Below are 15498 nucleotides of genomic sequence, written 5' to 3'. Positions count from 1 at the left end.
ACTGGTGAGTAAGTATGAAAATAGCACAGAAGAAGAAAAAATGCAATCAAGAATAAGTTAAGTAGGAGCAGGTTTTTTTCTCCTAGAGTGTCTGATTTACCTCTTTTGCTAATTTCTGTCCCTGTTCCATAGATATAGGCTTCTCCTTCATATCATTCAATCTTGCTAAAGTTTTTGGATCATCACGAAGATCAATCTAGTAGGAAAGATGGTAATAATATTGCATAATGATTACACACATGTCAAATAGAAATCATTGAGCCATATCATGTCCTCCGTTCTAGGGCCTGATCCAAAAGCCACATGAAAATGTAGATAAGGTCTCCAATACCTGAGTATCCAAAAGGCAGGGTAGGTGGGTTATTTATTCTCAGCTCTTTTTCCTTAACTTCAGTGTGACACTCCAGAATCACCAATGAACACAGGAGGGGCAGGATTAATCCAATACATGCTGGGGAAATTTGAGCTGTTTCTGTTTAGACCATAATCCTGTAAGAATCCGTGGGACTAGAACCTGGGACTGTGGACCCTAGGTCATCTGATAATCCCATGTTGCTACTGAGAGGCCATGCAGCACCACATCCAAGGAGCACTATGGTGACAGCACCCTGTGACCTTCTGATTGGCTCATGCTCACTATTTAACCCTGGAGGGTGCCCCAGGAAGTTGTCTAGGCAATCATGCAGACTTCTGGCATGCTGTGACTCCAGACCTCACCTTGCTTTCTGATCTCTGGCCTCCAACCCCAGCCTGACTCTGAGCCTGACTCTTTCCTGTTGATACCAGCTCTAGTGACTACTCTGATCCTTGCTCTCTGACTACCGCCTCATGGCCATCTTTGACATGTGGACACCAGTCCACCATGACCGCTAAGTCAGACTGCCTATGCCCTGGTTCCTTATAAATCCAGTGTCCGTTGAAATCAAGAGAAGTCTCTCCATTAGTTTCAATGGGTATTGGATAGGACTGTTAGCCATGGCACATGGTTATGCGAGTAATGTGGGGCCCAATTATGTGACTAGTAATCCTGTTGATTTCAGTGAGTTACCTGAAGAGTAATGCTTGTAATCCCAGACCCCTGCTCAGCAGCCTCAAGTGCTTGTGTAACATGATGCATTTTTTTTAATAGAATGAAGATAACTCTGGAGCTGGGTGACATTTTTTGGCCAAAACTTTTCACTGAAAAATACAGATCCAGGTTGATGGAAACATTTTGCAAATTCATGGGGAGTTCACCAAATTGATTTAGTTTGGGGGAAAAAAACAAAAACCTAAAAAAAATTCCCATAAATTTGAAACATTTTGTTTTGACATTTTCTAAATGAAGTGTATACAATCTAAACAAATTTGTTTTGAAATTTATTTTTAAAAAGTTTTTAAAATGTCAAACTAAACATTTTGTATCACTCAAACAATAATTTTCTTCAACTTTTCAGTTCACCAAAAATTTAGAAAAAAATTCATTTTAAGTCTACCCAATATGTAATTTTAGTTTTTTTCAGTATGGCTAACAAACTGAAGAATCGGTTATTCACTCAGGAGTAGTTAGAACACAAGTGACCCTGTTTTCCTACTGTCGGATGTGAGCAAGGTCATGTCTACGCTACAGCAGCATAGTATAGACGCTTCCTACATCAACGGAAGGAGTTTTTCCATGGATGTAATTAATCCACCTCTCTGAAAGGCAGTACCTAGGGTCAGTGGAAGACTCTTTCCATTAACCTTATGTCTGTCTACATTTGGGGTTAGGTTTTCTAATAAGAAGGAAGGTCTGAAAGAAAATAGCACAATGCCACTATATAAATCTACAGCCACACCTTATACTGCATACAATTCTGGTCTCCCCATCTCAAAAAAGATGTATAGTACTAGAACTGGAAAAAGGACAGAAGGACAACAAAATTGATTTGGGGTATGGACATCTTCCATATGCAGAGAAGTTAAATATTAAGACTTCAGCTTAGAAAAGAGACAACTAAGGGGGGATATGATTGAGATCTATAAAATCATGACTGGTGTGAATAAAAAAAAATGAACAGAGAAGTGTTATTTATTCCCTCACATAACACAAAAACCAGGGGTCACTCTATAAAATTAACAGGCAGCAGGTTTAAACTAACAAAACTACTAACTGAACTACTTCACACAATGCACAGTCAACCTGTGGAACTCATTACCAGGGGATGTTGTGAAGGCCAAAAGTATAACTGGGTTCAAAAAAGAATTAGATAAGTTCATGGAGGTATAGGTCCATCAGTGGCTATTAGCCAAGATCATCAGGGACACAGCCCTATGTTCTGGGTGTCCCCAAACTTCTGACTGCCAGAAGATGGAACTGGACAACGGGATGGATCAGTCAATAATTGCCCTGTGCTGTTCATTCCTTCTGGAGCATCTGATATCCGCCACTGTCAAAAGATAGGATAGTGTGCTAGTAGGACCATTGGCCAAACTGGGTCAGACCATTCTCATGTACTTATGTCCTAACTACAGTGCTCAGGGCGTGAAATATTTCACAGCCCTGAGTAACGTAGCTATGTCTACCTAAGTTATAGGTGTAGGCTAGGTCTAACTCTTCCAGTTGAAGTCAGAGAAAGGGAGTTATTTGGATCCTGCTGCAGGGGCCTTGGGCTCAAAGAAAGCACACGTTAGATGATCTGGATTATTTAAATAAAACAAGCAAAATAAAACCAGATGTACCTGGGTTCCTACGAATAAAAAGGGTACATTAGGTGCATATTCCTTTAGCTCTGGTACCCACTCCTCCTTCACATTTTGAAATGAGGCTGGATTTACCACTGAGAAGCAGATAAGGAAGACATCCGTCATAGGATAAGATAAAGGTCTCAGACGATCGTAGTCTTCCTGAGGAAGAAAAATGTTGTTATCGGCAATCCTGAACTGAAACTCACGTTTTGTTCATTGTAACAGTTACATTCAGGGACTGTGCTCAAATATCTCAAATAGAAAACTCATTTAAACAGACTCCGTTTACTTGGCTGTTTTAGTGGTACCCCGTCAATTAACGTGGCTGTTAGATTAAAATCCACACATAGGAAGTAAACATATGAATGCAAGTGAAAACCATGGCAATGTTGTTACCAGTAGTTACACTGTTATCTATGCAATATGATATTTATGGAAAGCTAAACTTCTTTAAAGCCTCATTTTAAACATTCTTTGCATATCTGCAAGCTAAGGGCTAGCTTTTGCCCTGGCATGCTGAGGGGAAATAAGCAGACCCGTGCTGATTCCACAACCATTCTGCCTGTACAAAGCAAAATGGGTGGGGCAAATCAGAGACATCCATAGTGCTGCTTCTGACTATCCACCTAACCAAGAAACCACTCCCTCTTGGATCTCAGGTGTGAATGGTAGCTGAGCCCTCTCCTAGCATTTTGAAGTGTCAGCAGGATATTGTGTCCTATTACTGATGATCCTGTTCTGGGGGACAGAGTGGGCTCAGAGCTCCTTTATCCCCACTCTCCTTTAGCCCAGTGCACCCACCAAACACCAGGGAAGATTTGGCATTAAAGAGCACTGACATTTTCTAAAGGAAAAGATCACCCAAAAGACACTGATGCTCCTTTGACGGGTGTTAGTTTTTTAGAGCCACAGCATCAAAGCCACTTGGCCATATTGGGAAGGTGCACGGGCCCACTAGGCTTGTTCTGCTGGATGGCATTGAAGAGAGCAGGCTATGCTGGTGCCATTCCTATTTTAGAGAGTTTAATGTATATCCCTAGCTTCAGAGCCTTTACACAGAAGACTGGCATTGTGCCCACATTGCACAGGGAAAGCTTTTCGTCCCCTCTCCACTACAACGAGCGCCAAGGCAGGGCTAACCAAAGTCTGCTGCAAGCTTCTTGATACAAATTCCCATCTGAATTAAATCCCACAAATATTAGAACCGTTTCTTCGTTAAATAAAAACAGGCTGATGTAATTCAACACTACCTATGCTTTGGGAAATTCAGCTATAGTTTTTCACTGGCAACTGTAACTGCCAGATTGTACATATTTACTTGTAAATGAAAAACTTAATTAGCAAATTGAAAGCATGTCAATGGAGTCCAAAGAATGTGTGAATTTCCACAGAATAGTTCTACCAACCCGTCTCCCTCAGAAGTCTGGAAACGAACAGTTAAGGGATGCAGGTGCTTCACTCCTATCATATACTGCTGCATAATTTTGCAAAAACACAAAAACTGTAGCAGATGCAGATAAGTATCTATTCTGAACTGCTTGGAACATCTGTGACTGACACATTTTGTAGGCAGGTGTATTAGACTGGCCAGAACACATGCAACTCTGGCCACATATCTGCCAAAAGCTAGTTATGGCGCCCCATTGAGTGAGGCTGGGGTTGTAACTAGATTTCCATCATAAGCCCCGTTTTGCCCAGTCCTAAAAAGCTACTTTCCATGTATAGTTTCCATGCATGTTCTCCGATTGAGAATGGTTTCCTCAATGTGATGATAACAAAGTCTGTCATATCTCCATATCCAGAATACACTACAACTTCTAACCAGCTTTGTAAGCAGCCTCTGCATGCTTAACTCTACACATGATTGATGTCCACACACTTTAGTGACCTGAATAGCTACATTACAGTGTTTTTAGTGGCCTCGGCTGCCACATAACTATCTTCCTGCTACTTCTTTAACACTTACTGCTGTGTGGACAGAACCTGCTAACCATTGTTTAGCCTATTTGGCTGGTCCTCATTCATCCTAGCTCTCAGGATGGCATGACATCCCAGGCTGCATTGCCCTACGTTCTGCTCTCTGTCCTCTTCCAGGCTCTCTGTGCCCTGCTGAGGCAAATTGAGACAACAACCCAGAATTTCCCAGAATGCACTGATATGAATACGTAGGCAACAAGGGAGATGTAGCTGCACAAACAGCCGAACAGTTATCTTGTGGAAAAATGCTGCTTTAAGGACACAACTCAGCCATGTTTGCCCAGGCTTTGTATAGGAAAGGGTGAATAGCCATGTACTTAGATAATACTTAAGATACAAGATCTTGCTTACTTGGATTTTAGTGTACTGGCTTCTAAATACCCTGTTGAAGTGGAGAGAGAGCAAAATTTTAAAGCAACAATGGGTAACTGGTATGTGCTTGCTGAGTCAGAATATTCTTGAATTCCTATCCCTGATCACATTAGAGAAATATTTAGACCAATCATTTCCTTTTTAAAAGAGTGGATCACTTTATATTACTGTGATAGTAACCAAGTAACTACTAATGGTTAGCTAAGAAATGTGCCTACAGCTAGTCTTTAATAGGCTGCTTAGTAGTTACCTTTCCCACCAGCCCATTTGTTTGTATCATTCAGCTATTTCATCTTCTTTTCGACTGAAGATCTTTTGGGCAGAGACCGTCATTTACTATACGTTTGTACAGTGAATGAGGCCACTAAGCCAGGGATAAGCAACTTTCAGGTAGCAGAGGGCCACAATATCCACTAAAATCCTTTGGTAACCCATACATTTATTTTTAGAGGCTCCAGGATGTAGCAGAAGAGGAAACCGTGGCAGTCAAGGAAAAATATGAGCTTGTACCATCCCTGCCCTGGTCCCTGACATGCTGGCCTGTTCACAAGGGTCCCGGAAACTTTGTGGGGGGGGTAGGGAGGGGGAGAGAATAGGTAAGGCCAAAGGGCCCCCTCTGTCTCCAGGACTTGTTGCTCCACGGATGAGCCAGCTGCCCTCTCTTCTGGTGCCACAGCAGTCCCTGGTGGGTGAAAAGTGTAATTGCAACACCTCCCCAGCAGAATCTATTATTCTGCAGGGGGAATAAAAAAAAATCTGTGGGGGACATGAATTCTGCGCTTATGTTTCTTTTGTTAAAAAGTGGGGAGACATGGCCCCCTAGCCCCCTCCCCAGTTCTGATGCCAGTGCCTATGTCAAGGCTGAATCACCACTCTGGCACCTCGGGTGCAGGAAGTGGGGGCCCGCAAGGATTTTAAAAACTAATACTGGCCACTCCAGGCTTGTATTAAACTTCCAAGGTTACAACTTTTCTCTGACCTTGGTTTGGTAAACGCTGCCACCACCCAAATGCAAAAAGACCCTTGGACCCAGGAAGGAGCACTTGGGAATTCCTCCCTGTGGGGCACTCTCAAGCCCTTTCACCCCTCACGCCCCCCAGAGAAGAGCTGAGAAAGAAAACAAAGGAAATTAGCTGTTGCAATCAGCTAATCAAACAGCATATGCACTAACCTATTAGGACACCAAAAATCCAATCCTGTTCTTAAAAAAGGTAAATTTTATTAAAAACAAAAAGAAAGAAAATACATCTGGAACTTAGGCTTTTGCTAGATTTTAAAAGAGCAATACCAAAAACTAAGCACACAAAATAGCTTTCTTGGGGGTTCAGCTTAACAGTTACAAGCAAACAAAAGCATCTGGGGTTAGCACAGAGGAGTCCACAAGCCAATAAGAAATAAAAGAAATAACCCTACTCGCATCTTTTTAGACATTCCCTAATTTTACATACATATCTGAGTCTCCAGATAAGTGGGTTCGAGGTATGAATTGATAATCTATAATCATACCTGACTTAAAGCTGGTTACAGCATTACTGCTCCATGTCCCTGCAGCCCAGAGAGAGCAACAGACAAAGAGAAAGTTTCTTTCCCCATTTTAAAAAAGTTCTAGCCTTCCAATTGACTCTTTTGGTCAGGTGCCCACTTTTTTTCCTTTACCTGGGGGACTTTTTAACCCTTTACAGGTAAAGCAAGTAGAGAACAGCTACCAAGAGAGATTTTACAGCTACCTGGCTGGCTGTCCATCAAAGGAAGTTATTCCCCCTCTTATTTATCACAGCCTATGTTCAGTAATTCCAGGTGCTGTCCACCAGAGCCATCCTAGAATGAGCCCACTGCAACCAGGAAGCAGCTGCCTCCTGCCCTTACTTGAGTAGGTGCTAGGGAACAGCCTTCTTTCCTCCTCCAGACAGTGGGAAAAGCCGTCTCTTGCCCCCTTTTGCTAACCTCTGCTCCCTGGTAACAAAGCTTCTCACACCTTCCCTCACTCCAGGGGTTGCCAGAGCTGCCTACTCTCAGGCTCAAATCTGGGTGGGCTATGCCCCTGGTTGGTGGGACAATACAGCCCTGGGCTACCAGTTGCCAATCCCTGCTGTACCACTACTGCAATAAAATAATAATTAATAATTAATTGAGTTGCTATGCTTTCTGATCACTTGAAACAGAATTAAGTCAAGTTCTTTTGTGCGTGTGTGCACGCGCGCATTAAATGCATATATACACGTGCATTTTCAAGTCAGGGACTTTTTGTGAGCATGCCAATCCCTCCCACTGTGTACACACCTGCAGTAAATGAATGTGCAATAGAAAACATGCACATATGTAGAAAAATAGGTGCAGGTCTCAGGCCACTGTCTGTGAAAAATCAAGTCCCAAATGTGTGAAATTACTAGGAACAGAGAATGAAAAGGCACTGTTACCATGCTTATGTAAAACCTTCTTCAGTTTCTGATAGAGCCCACTGTAAACAGAATGCCCTCATACACTTTCCACCCTCCCACCCCCTTATAAATGGAAGGTGTAAGGGATATTTCTCTCCCCTCTTGATGTTCGTTTATAAGGGCAGAAGAGAAACTAACTCCCACTATTTCCATGCATGTAAGCTGACTGTGCCCAAAATGTTGCCAAATGCAGAGACTAAACAAAATGAAAATATAGAGAATATTCTTCCTAATACAGTTCTTTCAGTTCTAGTAATTTACTTGTAACTTTAGTAGATACAAAATTTTGAGGGAGAAATGTAACTGAAGTTAATGATGTCCCTTTTTACAATGTTCAATCTCCTTATAAGCATACATTTTACCTCTCTACCCCTACTACTGTATGTAATCAGATCCTATTCAGGGAAGCAACCACATTTACTGGGTGGAGATCAAAATCCTAAAAAAAAACTTCCCAACTACAAATTAGACTGGTCCCTAGAGTGTAGGATCTTCAAGATAGTACATAAAAAAATCAGCTAAGCAGGTTAGTCAGTCATTCTCAGATTCAGGATTACTGAAAACCTGTAAAAAAAAATGTTGTTTTAAATTACAAATCAGTCACCTTCTTCTGTCAGCAAGAAGTCACTTTACTCAGGCTCAACATAACATTAACACACGAGAATGTGTCAAACAAAGAGCAATAAAATATTTCATTAGCTATTAGCATGATAAACATGCACCATCACTCAATAAAAAATTAAATTAGTTCAATGACCTTAAAGTGCCTCTCAAGCAGTCTAAATTCTAGAGGTCTATTTCCAGACCATGAACACTAATTATTTTCCAATTGCAAAGTTGTTTTACATGTACATACTTTGCTGGAAAACCTGCAGTGTGCATGAAAGTTTAGACTAACTTTTTTTTTTTGTCTTAGACACTATTCCTTTTACAGTTAGATACATCTTGGTACCTTGCATTCCTTCTGAAAAGCTGGCTAGCAACTGTTTTAGAAGTGAGCACTATTATTGTTCCTTTAGTAGCCTATGCGGATAAACTTCCTTTCTGCTCTCTGCATCTATTTATATAACTACACTCTGCTTCTTCTACAACATTGAGCCCTACGTATCTCAGTCCATCCTGTATAATTAAGGTGTTAAACTAAAGACAAATACCATTTGTTTGGCATTTTACGCATCACAATCAAATTGTCTGCTAAAGTACATGGTATCAGCTCCATTGACTTCAATGGAGTTCTGCCCACTTACATCAGCAGTGAATTTGAGTCTATATATACATTGTACTCCGCTTGAAACAGAATGTTGTCATGTCTCTCATATTAGAGCCCTGTCTATACTAGGGAAAGTCTTCAAAAATGTCCCACTGTTGCTAACACTGGTTCAGCTCCACCAATATTAGCAACATGGGTAGCCCAAATGTAAACAGATGGCCAGCTGCTTCCACCAGTTTCAACACCGTGTCAATTAGACCAGCTCTAAGCAAGGTAAGATGACATAGTGCTTAAAATGTTGTCAGCAACAAGGTTCCCATCTACACTATGATCCTCAACATTGCTAGCACTGATTGAGCTAAACCCATGTTAGCAACAATGAGAAACTGGGAAAAAAAATTTCCTGTATTCGGGCTTAAATAATGGTTGAATTCCATGGGATCACCTAGAAACAGTCAGTGTTTAGACTGCTCATTTGAGAAACATGGAAAAAAATCAGTGCGCAACAGTATAATTTTATTACTTGAATTCATCAGCATACATGAGAGAAATTAACTTTATTCCAAAATTAAGTGCAATGGCAAAATCTAAATATACTAGTCAGAAGTCAACATAAATTCCAGTGTGAGTGCACTCACACTCTATATCAATTAAACTTTCATTCTAATTTGGGGGAGGCAGTGGGTAGATTTAGGCATTAAAAACATTTGAAGAATTTGACTGGAATATTTTAAGAACCAAAGATATGAGCAGAAAGAAGGTGACTAAGGACCAACATGGTGCAGTACAATTGCCTAACATTCAAATCTGAGAGAGTTGTATTATGAGCTTTAAAAAAAAAAATCCACCAAAAACAAAACAATCAAAAAAAAATTATTTGTCAACTGCCAAATACAGCCAAATACAAATGGAGAAACAGGATAAGAAAATAAGAATAATAACTACTCTAAGACAATACCGTTGCATTCTATTTGTTTAATGTCTGCAAAGTTCTTTGAACACCTCCAGGGGAAGACACTAGATTAGTACTGCAATAAATAACAAAATACTTTCTAAGACACTGGCCATCACTTGCTGGGTGTCAGTCTGGTAACCAAAGAAAGTGGCTGCCAATAGGAAGTGAAAGGAATAAAAAGACAAGGATATAAGAAACTGTTGCTAATAGTCTGTCTCAGCATCTCAACTATAGAAATGCGTATTGATCCTGACAGATCTGTTGATGCATAGTTCTTTATTGAAAATACCTCTGAAGTTGTTTTTAAATGCATTCCAGGAAAGAGGAGGTTACTTACCTGTAGCTGGAGGTTTTTTGAGATATGTGGTCCCTATCTGTATTCCACTGTGGGATTATGCATGCACACCCTGCACCCGGAGTTGGAGAATTTGAAAGTAATGTTTGTTGGTCCAAGCATGCACCCTGGTTCACCTCATGCCCACGACATAGGTGAGAAAGGGTGGGGTGGACCAACCACCTCTGCAATTCCTTCTGCACTGCCAATCAGAGAATATCCAAAGCGAAAGGAAGGCAAGCAGGCAGTAGAATCAGGCAGAGACCACACATCTTGAAGAACCTCCACTTACAGATAAGTAACTTCTTTGAGTGATGGTCTCTATTGTATTCCACTGTGGGTGATTGACAAGCAGTACATAAGTAGGAGAAGGGTGCAAGGATGAGGATGGTAGGGTTAAGTGGACAATCACCCTCCCAAAGGAGGTTATCAGCAGCTGAGTCTTATACCAGTGCATAATGCCTTGCAAACGTGTGGATGGAGCTCCATGTGACTATTTTATAGATATCTAGGAGGGGTACGGTCCTGATGAGACGCTATGGTCATTGCTTGAGCTGTAGTGGAGAGAACTCATACCCATATAGGGGATGGGAAATTCAAGAACTGATAGAGTAGAATGCAACCAGATATCCATTTGGAAATTCTCTGGGTGGAGATGGCATGCCCTCTGACACTCTCCACCATAGTGACAAATTGTCTCCGGGACTTTCTGATTGGTTTTGTTCTCTGAAGGTAAAAGGCCAACACTCATTAAACATTGAGGGAGTAGAATCTACGTTCTTCTGCCGATGCATGTCGTTTCGGGAAGAATACAGGTAAGTGAATGGATTGGTTCAGATGAAATTTCAAAACCACTTTAGGGATAAATTTGCAATGTAGGTGTAAAGAAACTGTGTCTTTGTGGAATACAGTGTATGGAAGGGTCTGCCATCATTGCTCCCTGTTCACAGACCTCCTCTCTAGTGTGATGGCTGCAAGAAAGGTGACCTTTATGGAGAGGAAGGACAAGGAACAAGTAGCTAAAGGCTCAAAATGGGGCCTTGTCATTACCAAAAGAACAAGATTCAGGTCCAACTGGAGCACAATTTTTTGAGGAGGTGGGAAACTTTTTATCAGAATCAATTGGTTAATGGGTGTGTGAAGTAGCCCTGAGTACATGGATGGAATGCAGTGACTGTCACTAAGCGGACTCGCAAAGAGCTAGAGGGATAGACCCGATGTCTTCAAGGATAGGATATTGTCTAGGATGAGGGGAACAGCTGTAGTTTCTGGTAGAACTCCTCTTTGTTGTGCCCAGGACGAGATGCGTTTTCATTTAGTTAGGTAACATTTTCTAGCAGAGTCCTTTCTGCTTTTAGAGAGGCTGTCTCAAACAGCTGAGGAGCATGCACGTTCTAGGGATGCCGCCCATTCAAATACCACACCCTGAGGTAGAGAAGTCATGGATGTGGGGTGTTTGATCCTGCTGTTGCACTAGACCAAGAGCTCGGGAAATATTGGGAGGGTAATCAGCAGCCAACGTGACAAGCACAGGAGATTGGGGAACCAGAACTGTCTGGGCCACAAAGGGGAGATCAGGATGACTGTTGCCCTGTCCTGCCATATTTTGCATATTTGACCAAAAGAAGGGTTAGCAGCAGTCCCCGGAAGCCCTGCTCTCTAGTACTTTTCCCCAGCAACCAGGGTTTATCTGCTTGAGCAGATGAGTCTGGCCTTGTGCACTCATCTCCTCCTGTCCCATGCAGATTGCTCTGCTTTAGCAGAGCCTTGCACTTAACACCTCCACTGAGCTGCATGGAGTAGTTCACACCTCTCAGAGCTATTATCTCAGGCTGTTTGCAGACTCAGAGGTCACTGAGCTGGTTATATTTAGGTCACTTTTTCAAGCTTTCCTTCACAACAATGAGGGCTAGAAACTTTACTTTAAATGAAAGCTGACATTCTGATGTAATCACATGACTCCAGGAACTGGGGCCCTAGGCACAGGCCTAATAGCGATTATGGTTTAATCCAATCTACTGCATCTCTTTTGACACTGAAAATAAAAAGCTAATACCTTCCTGTGATAGAGTGTACCAGGCTTTTTGAGGACTTCTGCAGGAGGTCTTGCAGTCCTAACATACCCCATCCCACAAAAGGAGCAGTAAAGGTGGGTCCTCTGGGCCTGCGGAGACAGGTCACAGGGAAGCAGCCAATCAGAGCACAGTAGGCTCAGTTAAAAGGAGCTGCTGGGCCTGAGCAGGAAGAACTTCAGCTCTGAGGAAAGGATGAGGAGGAAGGGGATACATGGGAAGCGGCCCAGGGAATAGCAGTAGTAATTATTAAAGAAAGCAGCATGTGGCTGCTATTTGTAGGGTCCCTGGGTTGGAACCTGGAGTAGTGGGTGGAGCTAGATTTCCCTCCCCCCCACTGGTCACTGGGGGAGCGGCTTAAGCCCCAAGAAGGGGATAAAGCTTGTTTAGAGGCCCAAGTGAAGGGCAGGACTTAAAGAGTCTCCAGAGAGGAAGCCCCGGGGCTAGTGTGCGATACCAAGGCAAACATGGACTTTAAGCTAGCCCAGAAGGGGCTGAGAACTGAGCCCAGAGACAGGGCGGCAGACATTATGAAGGGCACAGGGAAAGGCCCTGTTGACCCTTTTCCCCCAGAAGGGGTTCCTTCATGTCTTTGGAATATGTACGACTTAGCTGGAGGGCTGAGTCACTGACAACCCACTTGACGAGGGCAGCCACCGACAGGGAGTACCATAAGCAGAGAGAGAGAGAGAGAGAGCGCGCGTGCAGGTTTGCACTCACCTGACAAGAGGCGCTCAGGAGAGGTGAGTGTGCACCGTTACACTTCCTCTATACAGTCAGGCCTGAATTTACATGGGTTTTTTTGCACAGTTGCAGTTATGCACTGTCAATTAATTGATGACCCTTTGAATCCCTACCATGTACAGAAATACTTTTACATGGTGCATCACGGTCACAAAGATGCACAAATCAGTGGCATAGTCAGGACCCAACACTTGGGTGGGCCCCAACTTTGGGTGGGTGGGCAATGATGGGGGTGAGGGAGGGAAGGCAGGAAGGATTGGGCAGGAGTGATGGGGTGTCTCCCCTCACCCACTCCAGCTGGCCTGTGGGGGGCCACAAGAACTCCGGCCAGGGGATCCTCAGCCTCAGGCGTGGGGGCTTGCCCCACCCGGCGCTCCTGCCAGGGAGCAGGGTTGGGGCAGGGGGACTTGCCCCACTCCGCCTTCCTGGCGCTCCTGCTGGGGAGCAGGCCAGCCTCCGTGCCCCAATCCCATTCCCTGGCAGGAATGCCAGGTGGAGTGGGGCAAGCCCCTGACACCACTTTCTGGCAGGAGCACTAGGTGGGTGGGCAGAAGGGTGCAAGCCCCTGTGCTCCAACCCCCTTCCCTGGGTGCATGCCTGGGGGCCCCCTTGCCAGAGTGTCCATGGGCCCCCCCACAAAGCCAGCTGGAGGGGGGGGGTGGAGGGGGCTTCGATCCTTCCTGCTTCCCCTGCATCATCATTGCCCACTCACCTGAAGTCAGGGCCCACCCCACTGCTCCACACGCCATGGCCTCTCCAGATGAGCATGCAGAGTTCTGACTTCAACAATATGATGATAATGTTGATACTGTATCAAGTTCATCCTCAACATCAGTAAAGGTTAATAAATTTGTTAGTCTCTAAGGTGCCACAAGTACTCCTTTTCTTTTTTACCTGTACTGTAGTAAGTTTAAATTTCATTTAAAAATGTTAATAAAACCTGTAGTACTGTATTGTGTAAATTAGAGAGGTCATTTTCTGAGCCTGGAACCTAAAACCTTATTTCCCATAGACCCTTGGTATCTTTTTACATGATTTCTACTTGCATGGTGTTTTTTAAAGAACATAACCACAGTGTAAATCAAGGCCTGACTGTATTGCAGTCTAGGGGAGGAATTTAATGTCTCCTGTCATATATTATATAACATTAATGCAGGGTCTACTTTGACTATTTCTTATACCATGAGAATGTATAAAATGTGGAATAGAAGTATTTTAAGAGCATAAAACTTGCATCACTGTGGAGAAAAATTTCAACTTGACAGCTCTGGTTTTGTGATCTGTTAGTAATCATCTGTTGCTTTCATGGCTTGTAGCAGCAATCATAAGAGGAGGCTCTCAATCAGAGCCATCTGTTTTTAGAACGCAAACCAAAAATAGATATTAGGCAAAGCTGCTAGAGGAATCCAACCTTCATCCAATGAAGGGTAACTGTTACTGCTGCTCAAAGGGTATGAGCGAAGCACACACACTTACAAGAGCTGGCTTCTGAAGAGAAATTCCTGCTACAAATCTAAATTATAATCCATTTCCCTAGTAGTACATAGTAATGACAGTCTATAAATCCTCACTTCATATGAGTCACTTTGCCTAACTTTTATCATTTCAGAGTTTGTTTCAAAGCTATCCTTGAAGAATTAAGGAAAGATTACACCACCAATAGTTTTCTTCCTGGATAAGAATATTTCCATTTAAAAAGGGCTGGTGTGATATTTTTAGATCTGTTCAACAATAAGCAAGTGGACAGTACTATCTTTAGTGTCTGTTGTGCACACCAGATAGCTAAATAGAACTGTGAGTTACACCAGGGAAAATCCAGAATAGTTCCACAGGCTTCAAACCCAGTTACCCAGAATTAAGGGCTAAGTTGCAGTTTTGCTACAAACCCTGAACAAGGGTCAGTGTGAACAAGATTATGTTTCAGCCAGTCACAATCTGGTTTCTAGTTCCCCACTTGCCCTGGAGGGGAGAGGGAAGTAGTCTGTGATAGCTCTATACCAAGCACAAATTACTTTACCTGCTGCATAGCTCATCTGATCTTGTTCAGCCTTGGCTCTACCTACTCCCCATCCACCTGCATGGAATGGGGAGAAGCTGCCACAGGAGGCACTGCCACAGGAGGCACTGCCAGAGGGAGAGCAGCCAACATTGAACTAACTAGGCAGGTCCCAATCTGGCCCTAAATGAAAGCAGAATTTGCCCTGATAATAGCCTGTGTTATTCCTATTATAGCAGTGTTCAGAGGCACCAATTTGGCCCAAGACCCCATTGTGCTGGCTGCTGCATTTAATTTTCCTACTTCCTGAAATCTTCAAACTTGATTTTCTATACATGCAAAACAAGTTCTGTTGACCCATGACAAGTGTTTGGGGGAAAGAGCACACAGAAAATACCATCTATTTTCACAGGTTTCTGGTTGTGTTTAATGGAGCAAGTGATCTGTTTGTCCAGATTGTGGTCAGTTAATATTAGATTCACAGGGAAGGTGAGAGGCTGCCAATTTGTGGCAGTCATATATTTTTAATTTATGGCAAAGACCCAAAGCCCAGGATAAGTGCTCTCTTACTGTATTATAGAAGGAAATAAGTATACCCAAATCCACCTCCAAATTGGGATGAGAAGAACTGTTCAGAGTAGGTATGAATTATACATTGAAAAAGCCTAGTTGAATTATGATTTCTGATACAAAT

At 42.9% G+C, this 15498-nt stretch overlaps 1 protein-coding gene across 1 annotated transcript in view; it reads right to left on the bottom strand.

Moving 5' to 3' along the window:
• The window catches only part of RHOQ (ras homolog family member Q), a 37446-nt gene that overhangs the window by 6085 nt on the left and 15863 nt on the right, over positions 1 to 15498 (bottom strand). The window contains exons 3-4 of the mRNA XM_038394460.2: positions 2701 to 2865; positions 101 to 196 (exon numbers count right to left, since the gene is read on the bottom strand). Of these exons, the coding sequence (XP_038250388.1) occupies positions 101 to 196; positions 2701 to 2865 (261 nt within the window). The remainder of the gene's footprint in view (positions 1 to 100; positions 197 to 2700; positions 2866 to 15498) is intronic.

The sequence above is a fragment of the Dermochelys coriacea genome, chromosome 3 (genome assembly GCF_009764565.3).
Source record: "Dermochelys coriacea isolate rDerCor1 chromosome 3, rDerCor1.pri.v4, whole genome shotgun sequence".
NCBI classification, from domain to species: Eukaryota; Metazoa; Chordata; order Testudines; family Dermochelyidae; genus Dermochelys; species Dermochelys coriacea.
The sequence above is the reverse complement of the archived record's forward strand: the minus strand, read 5'-3'. Positions and strand labels throughout refer to the sequence as shown.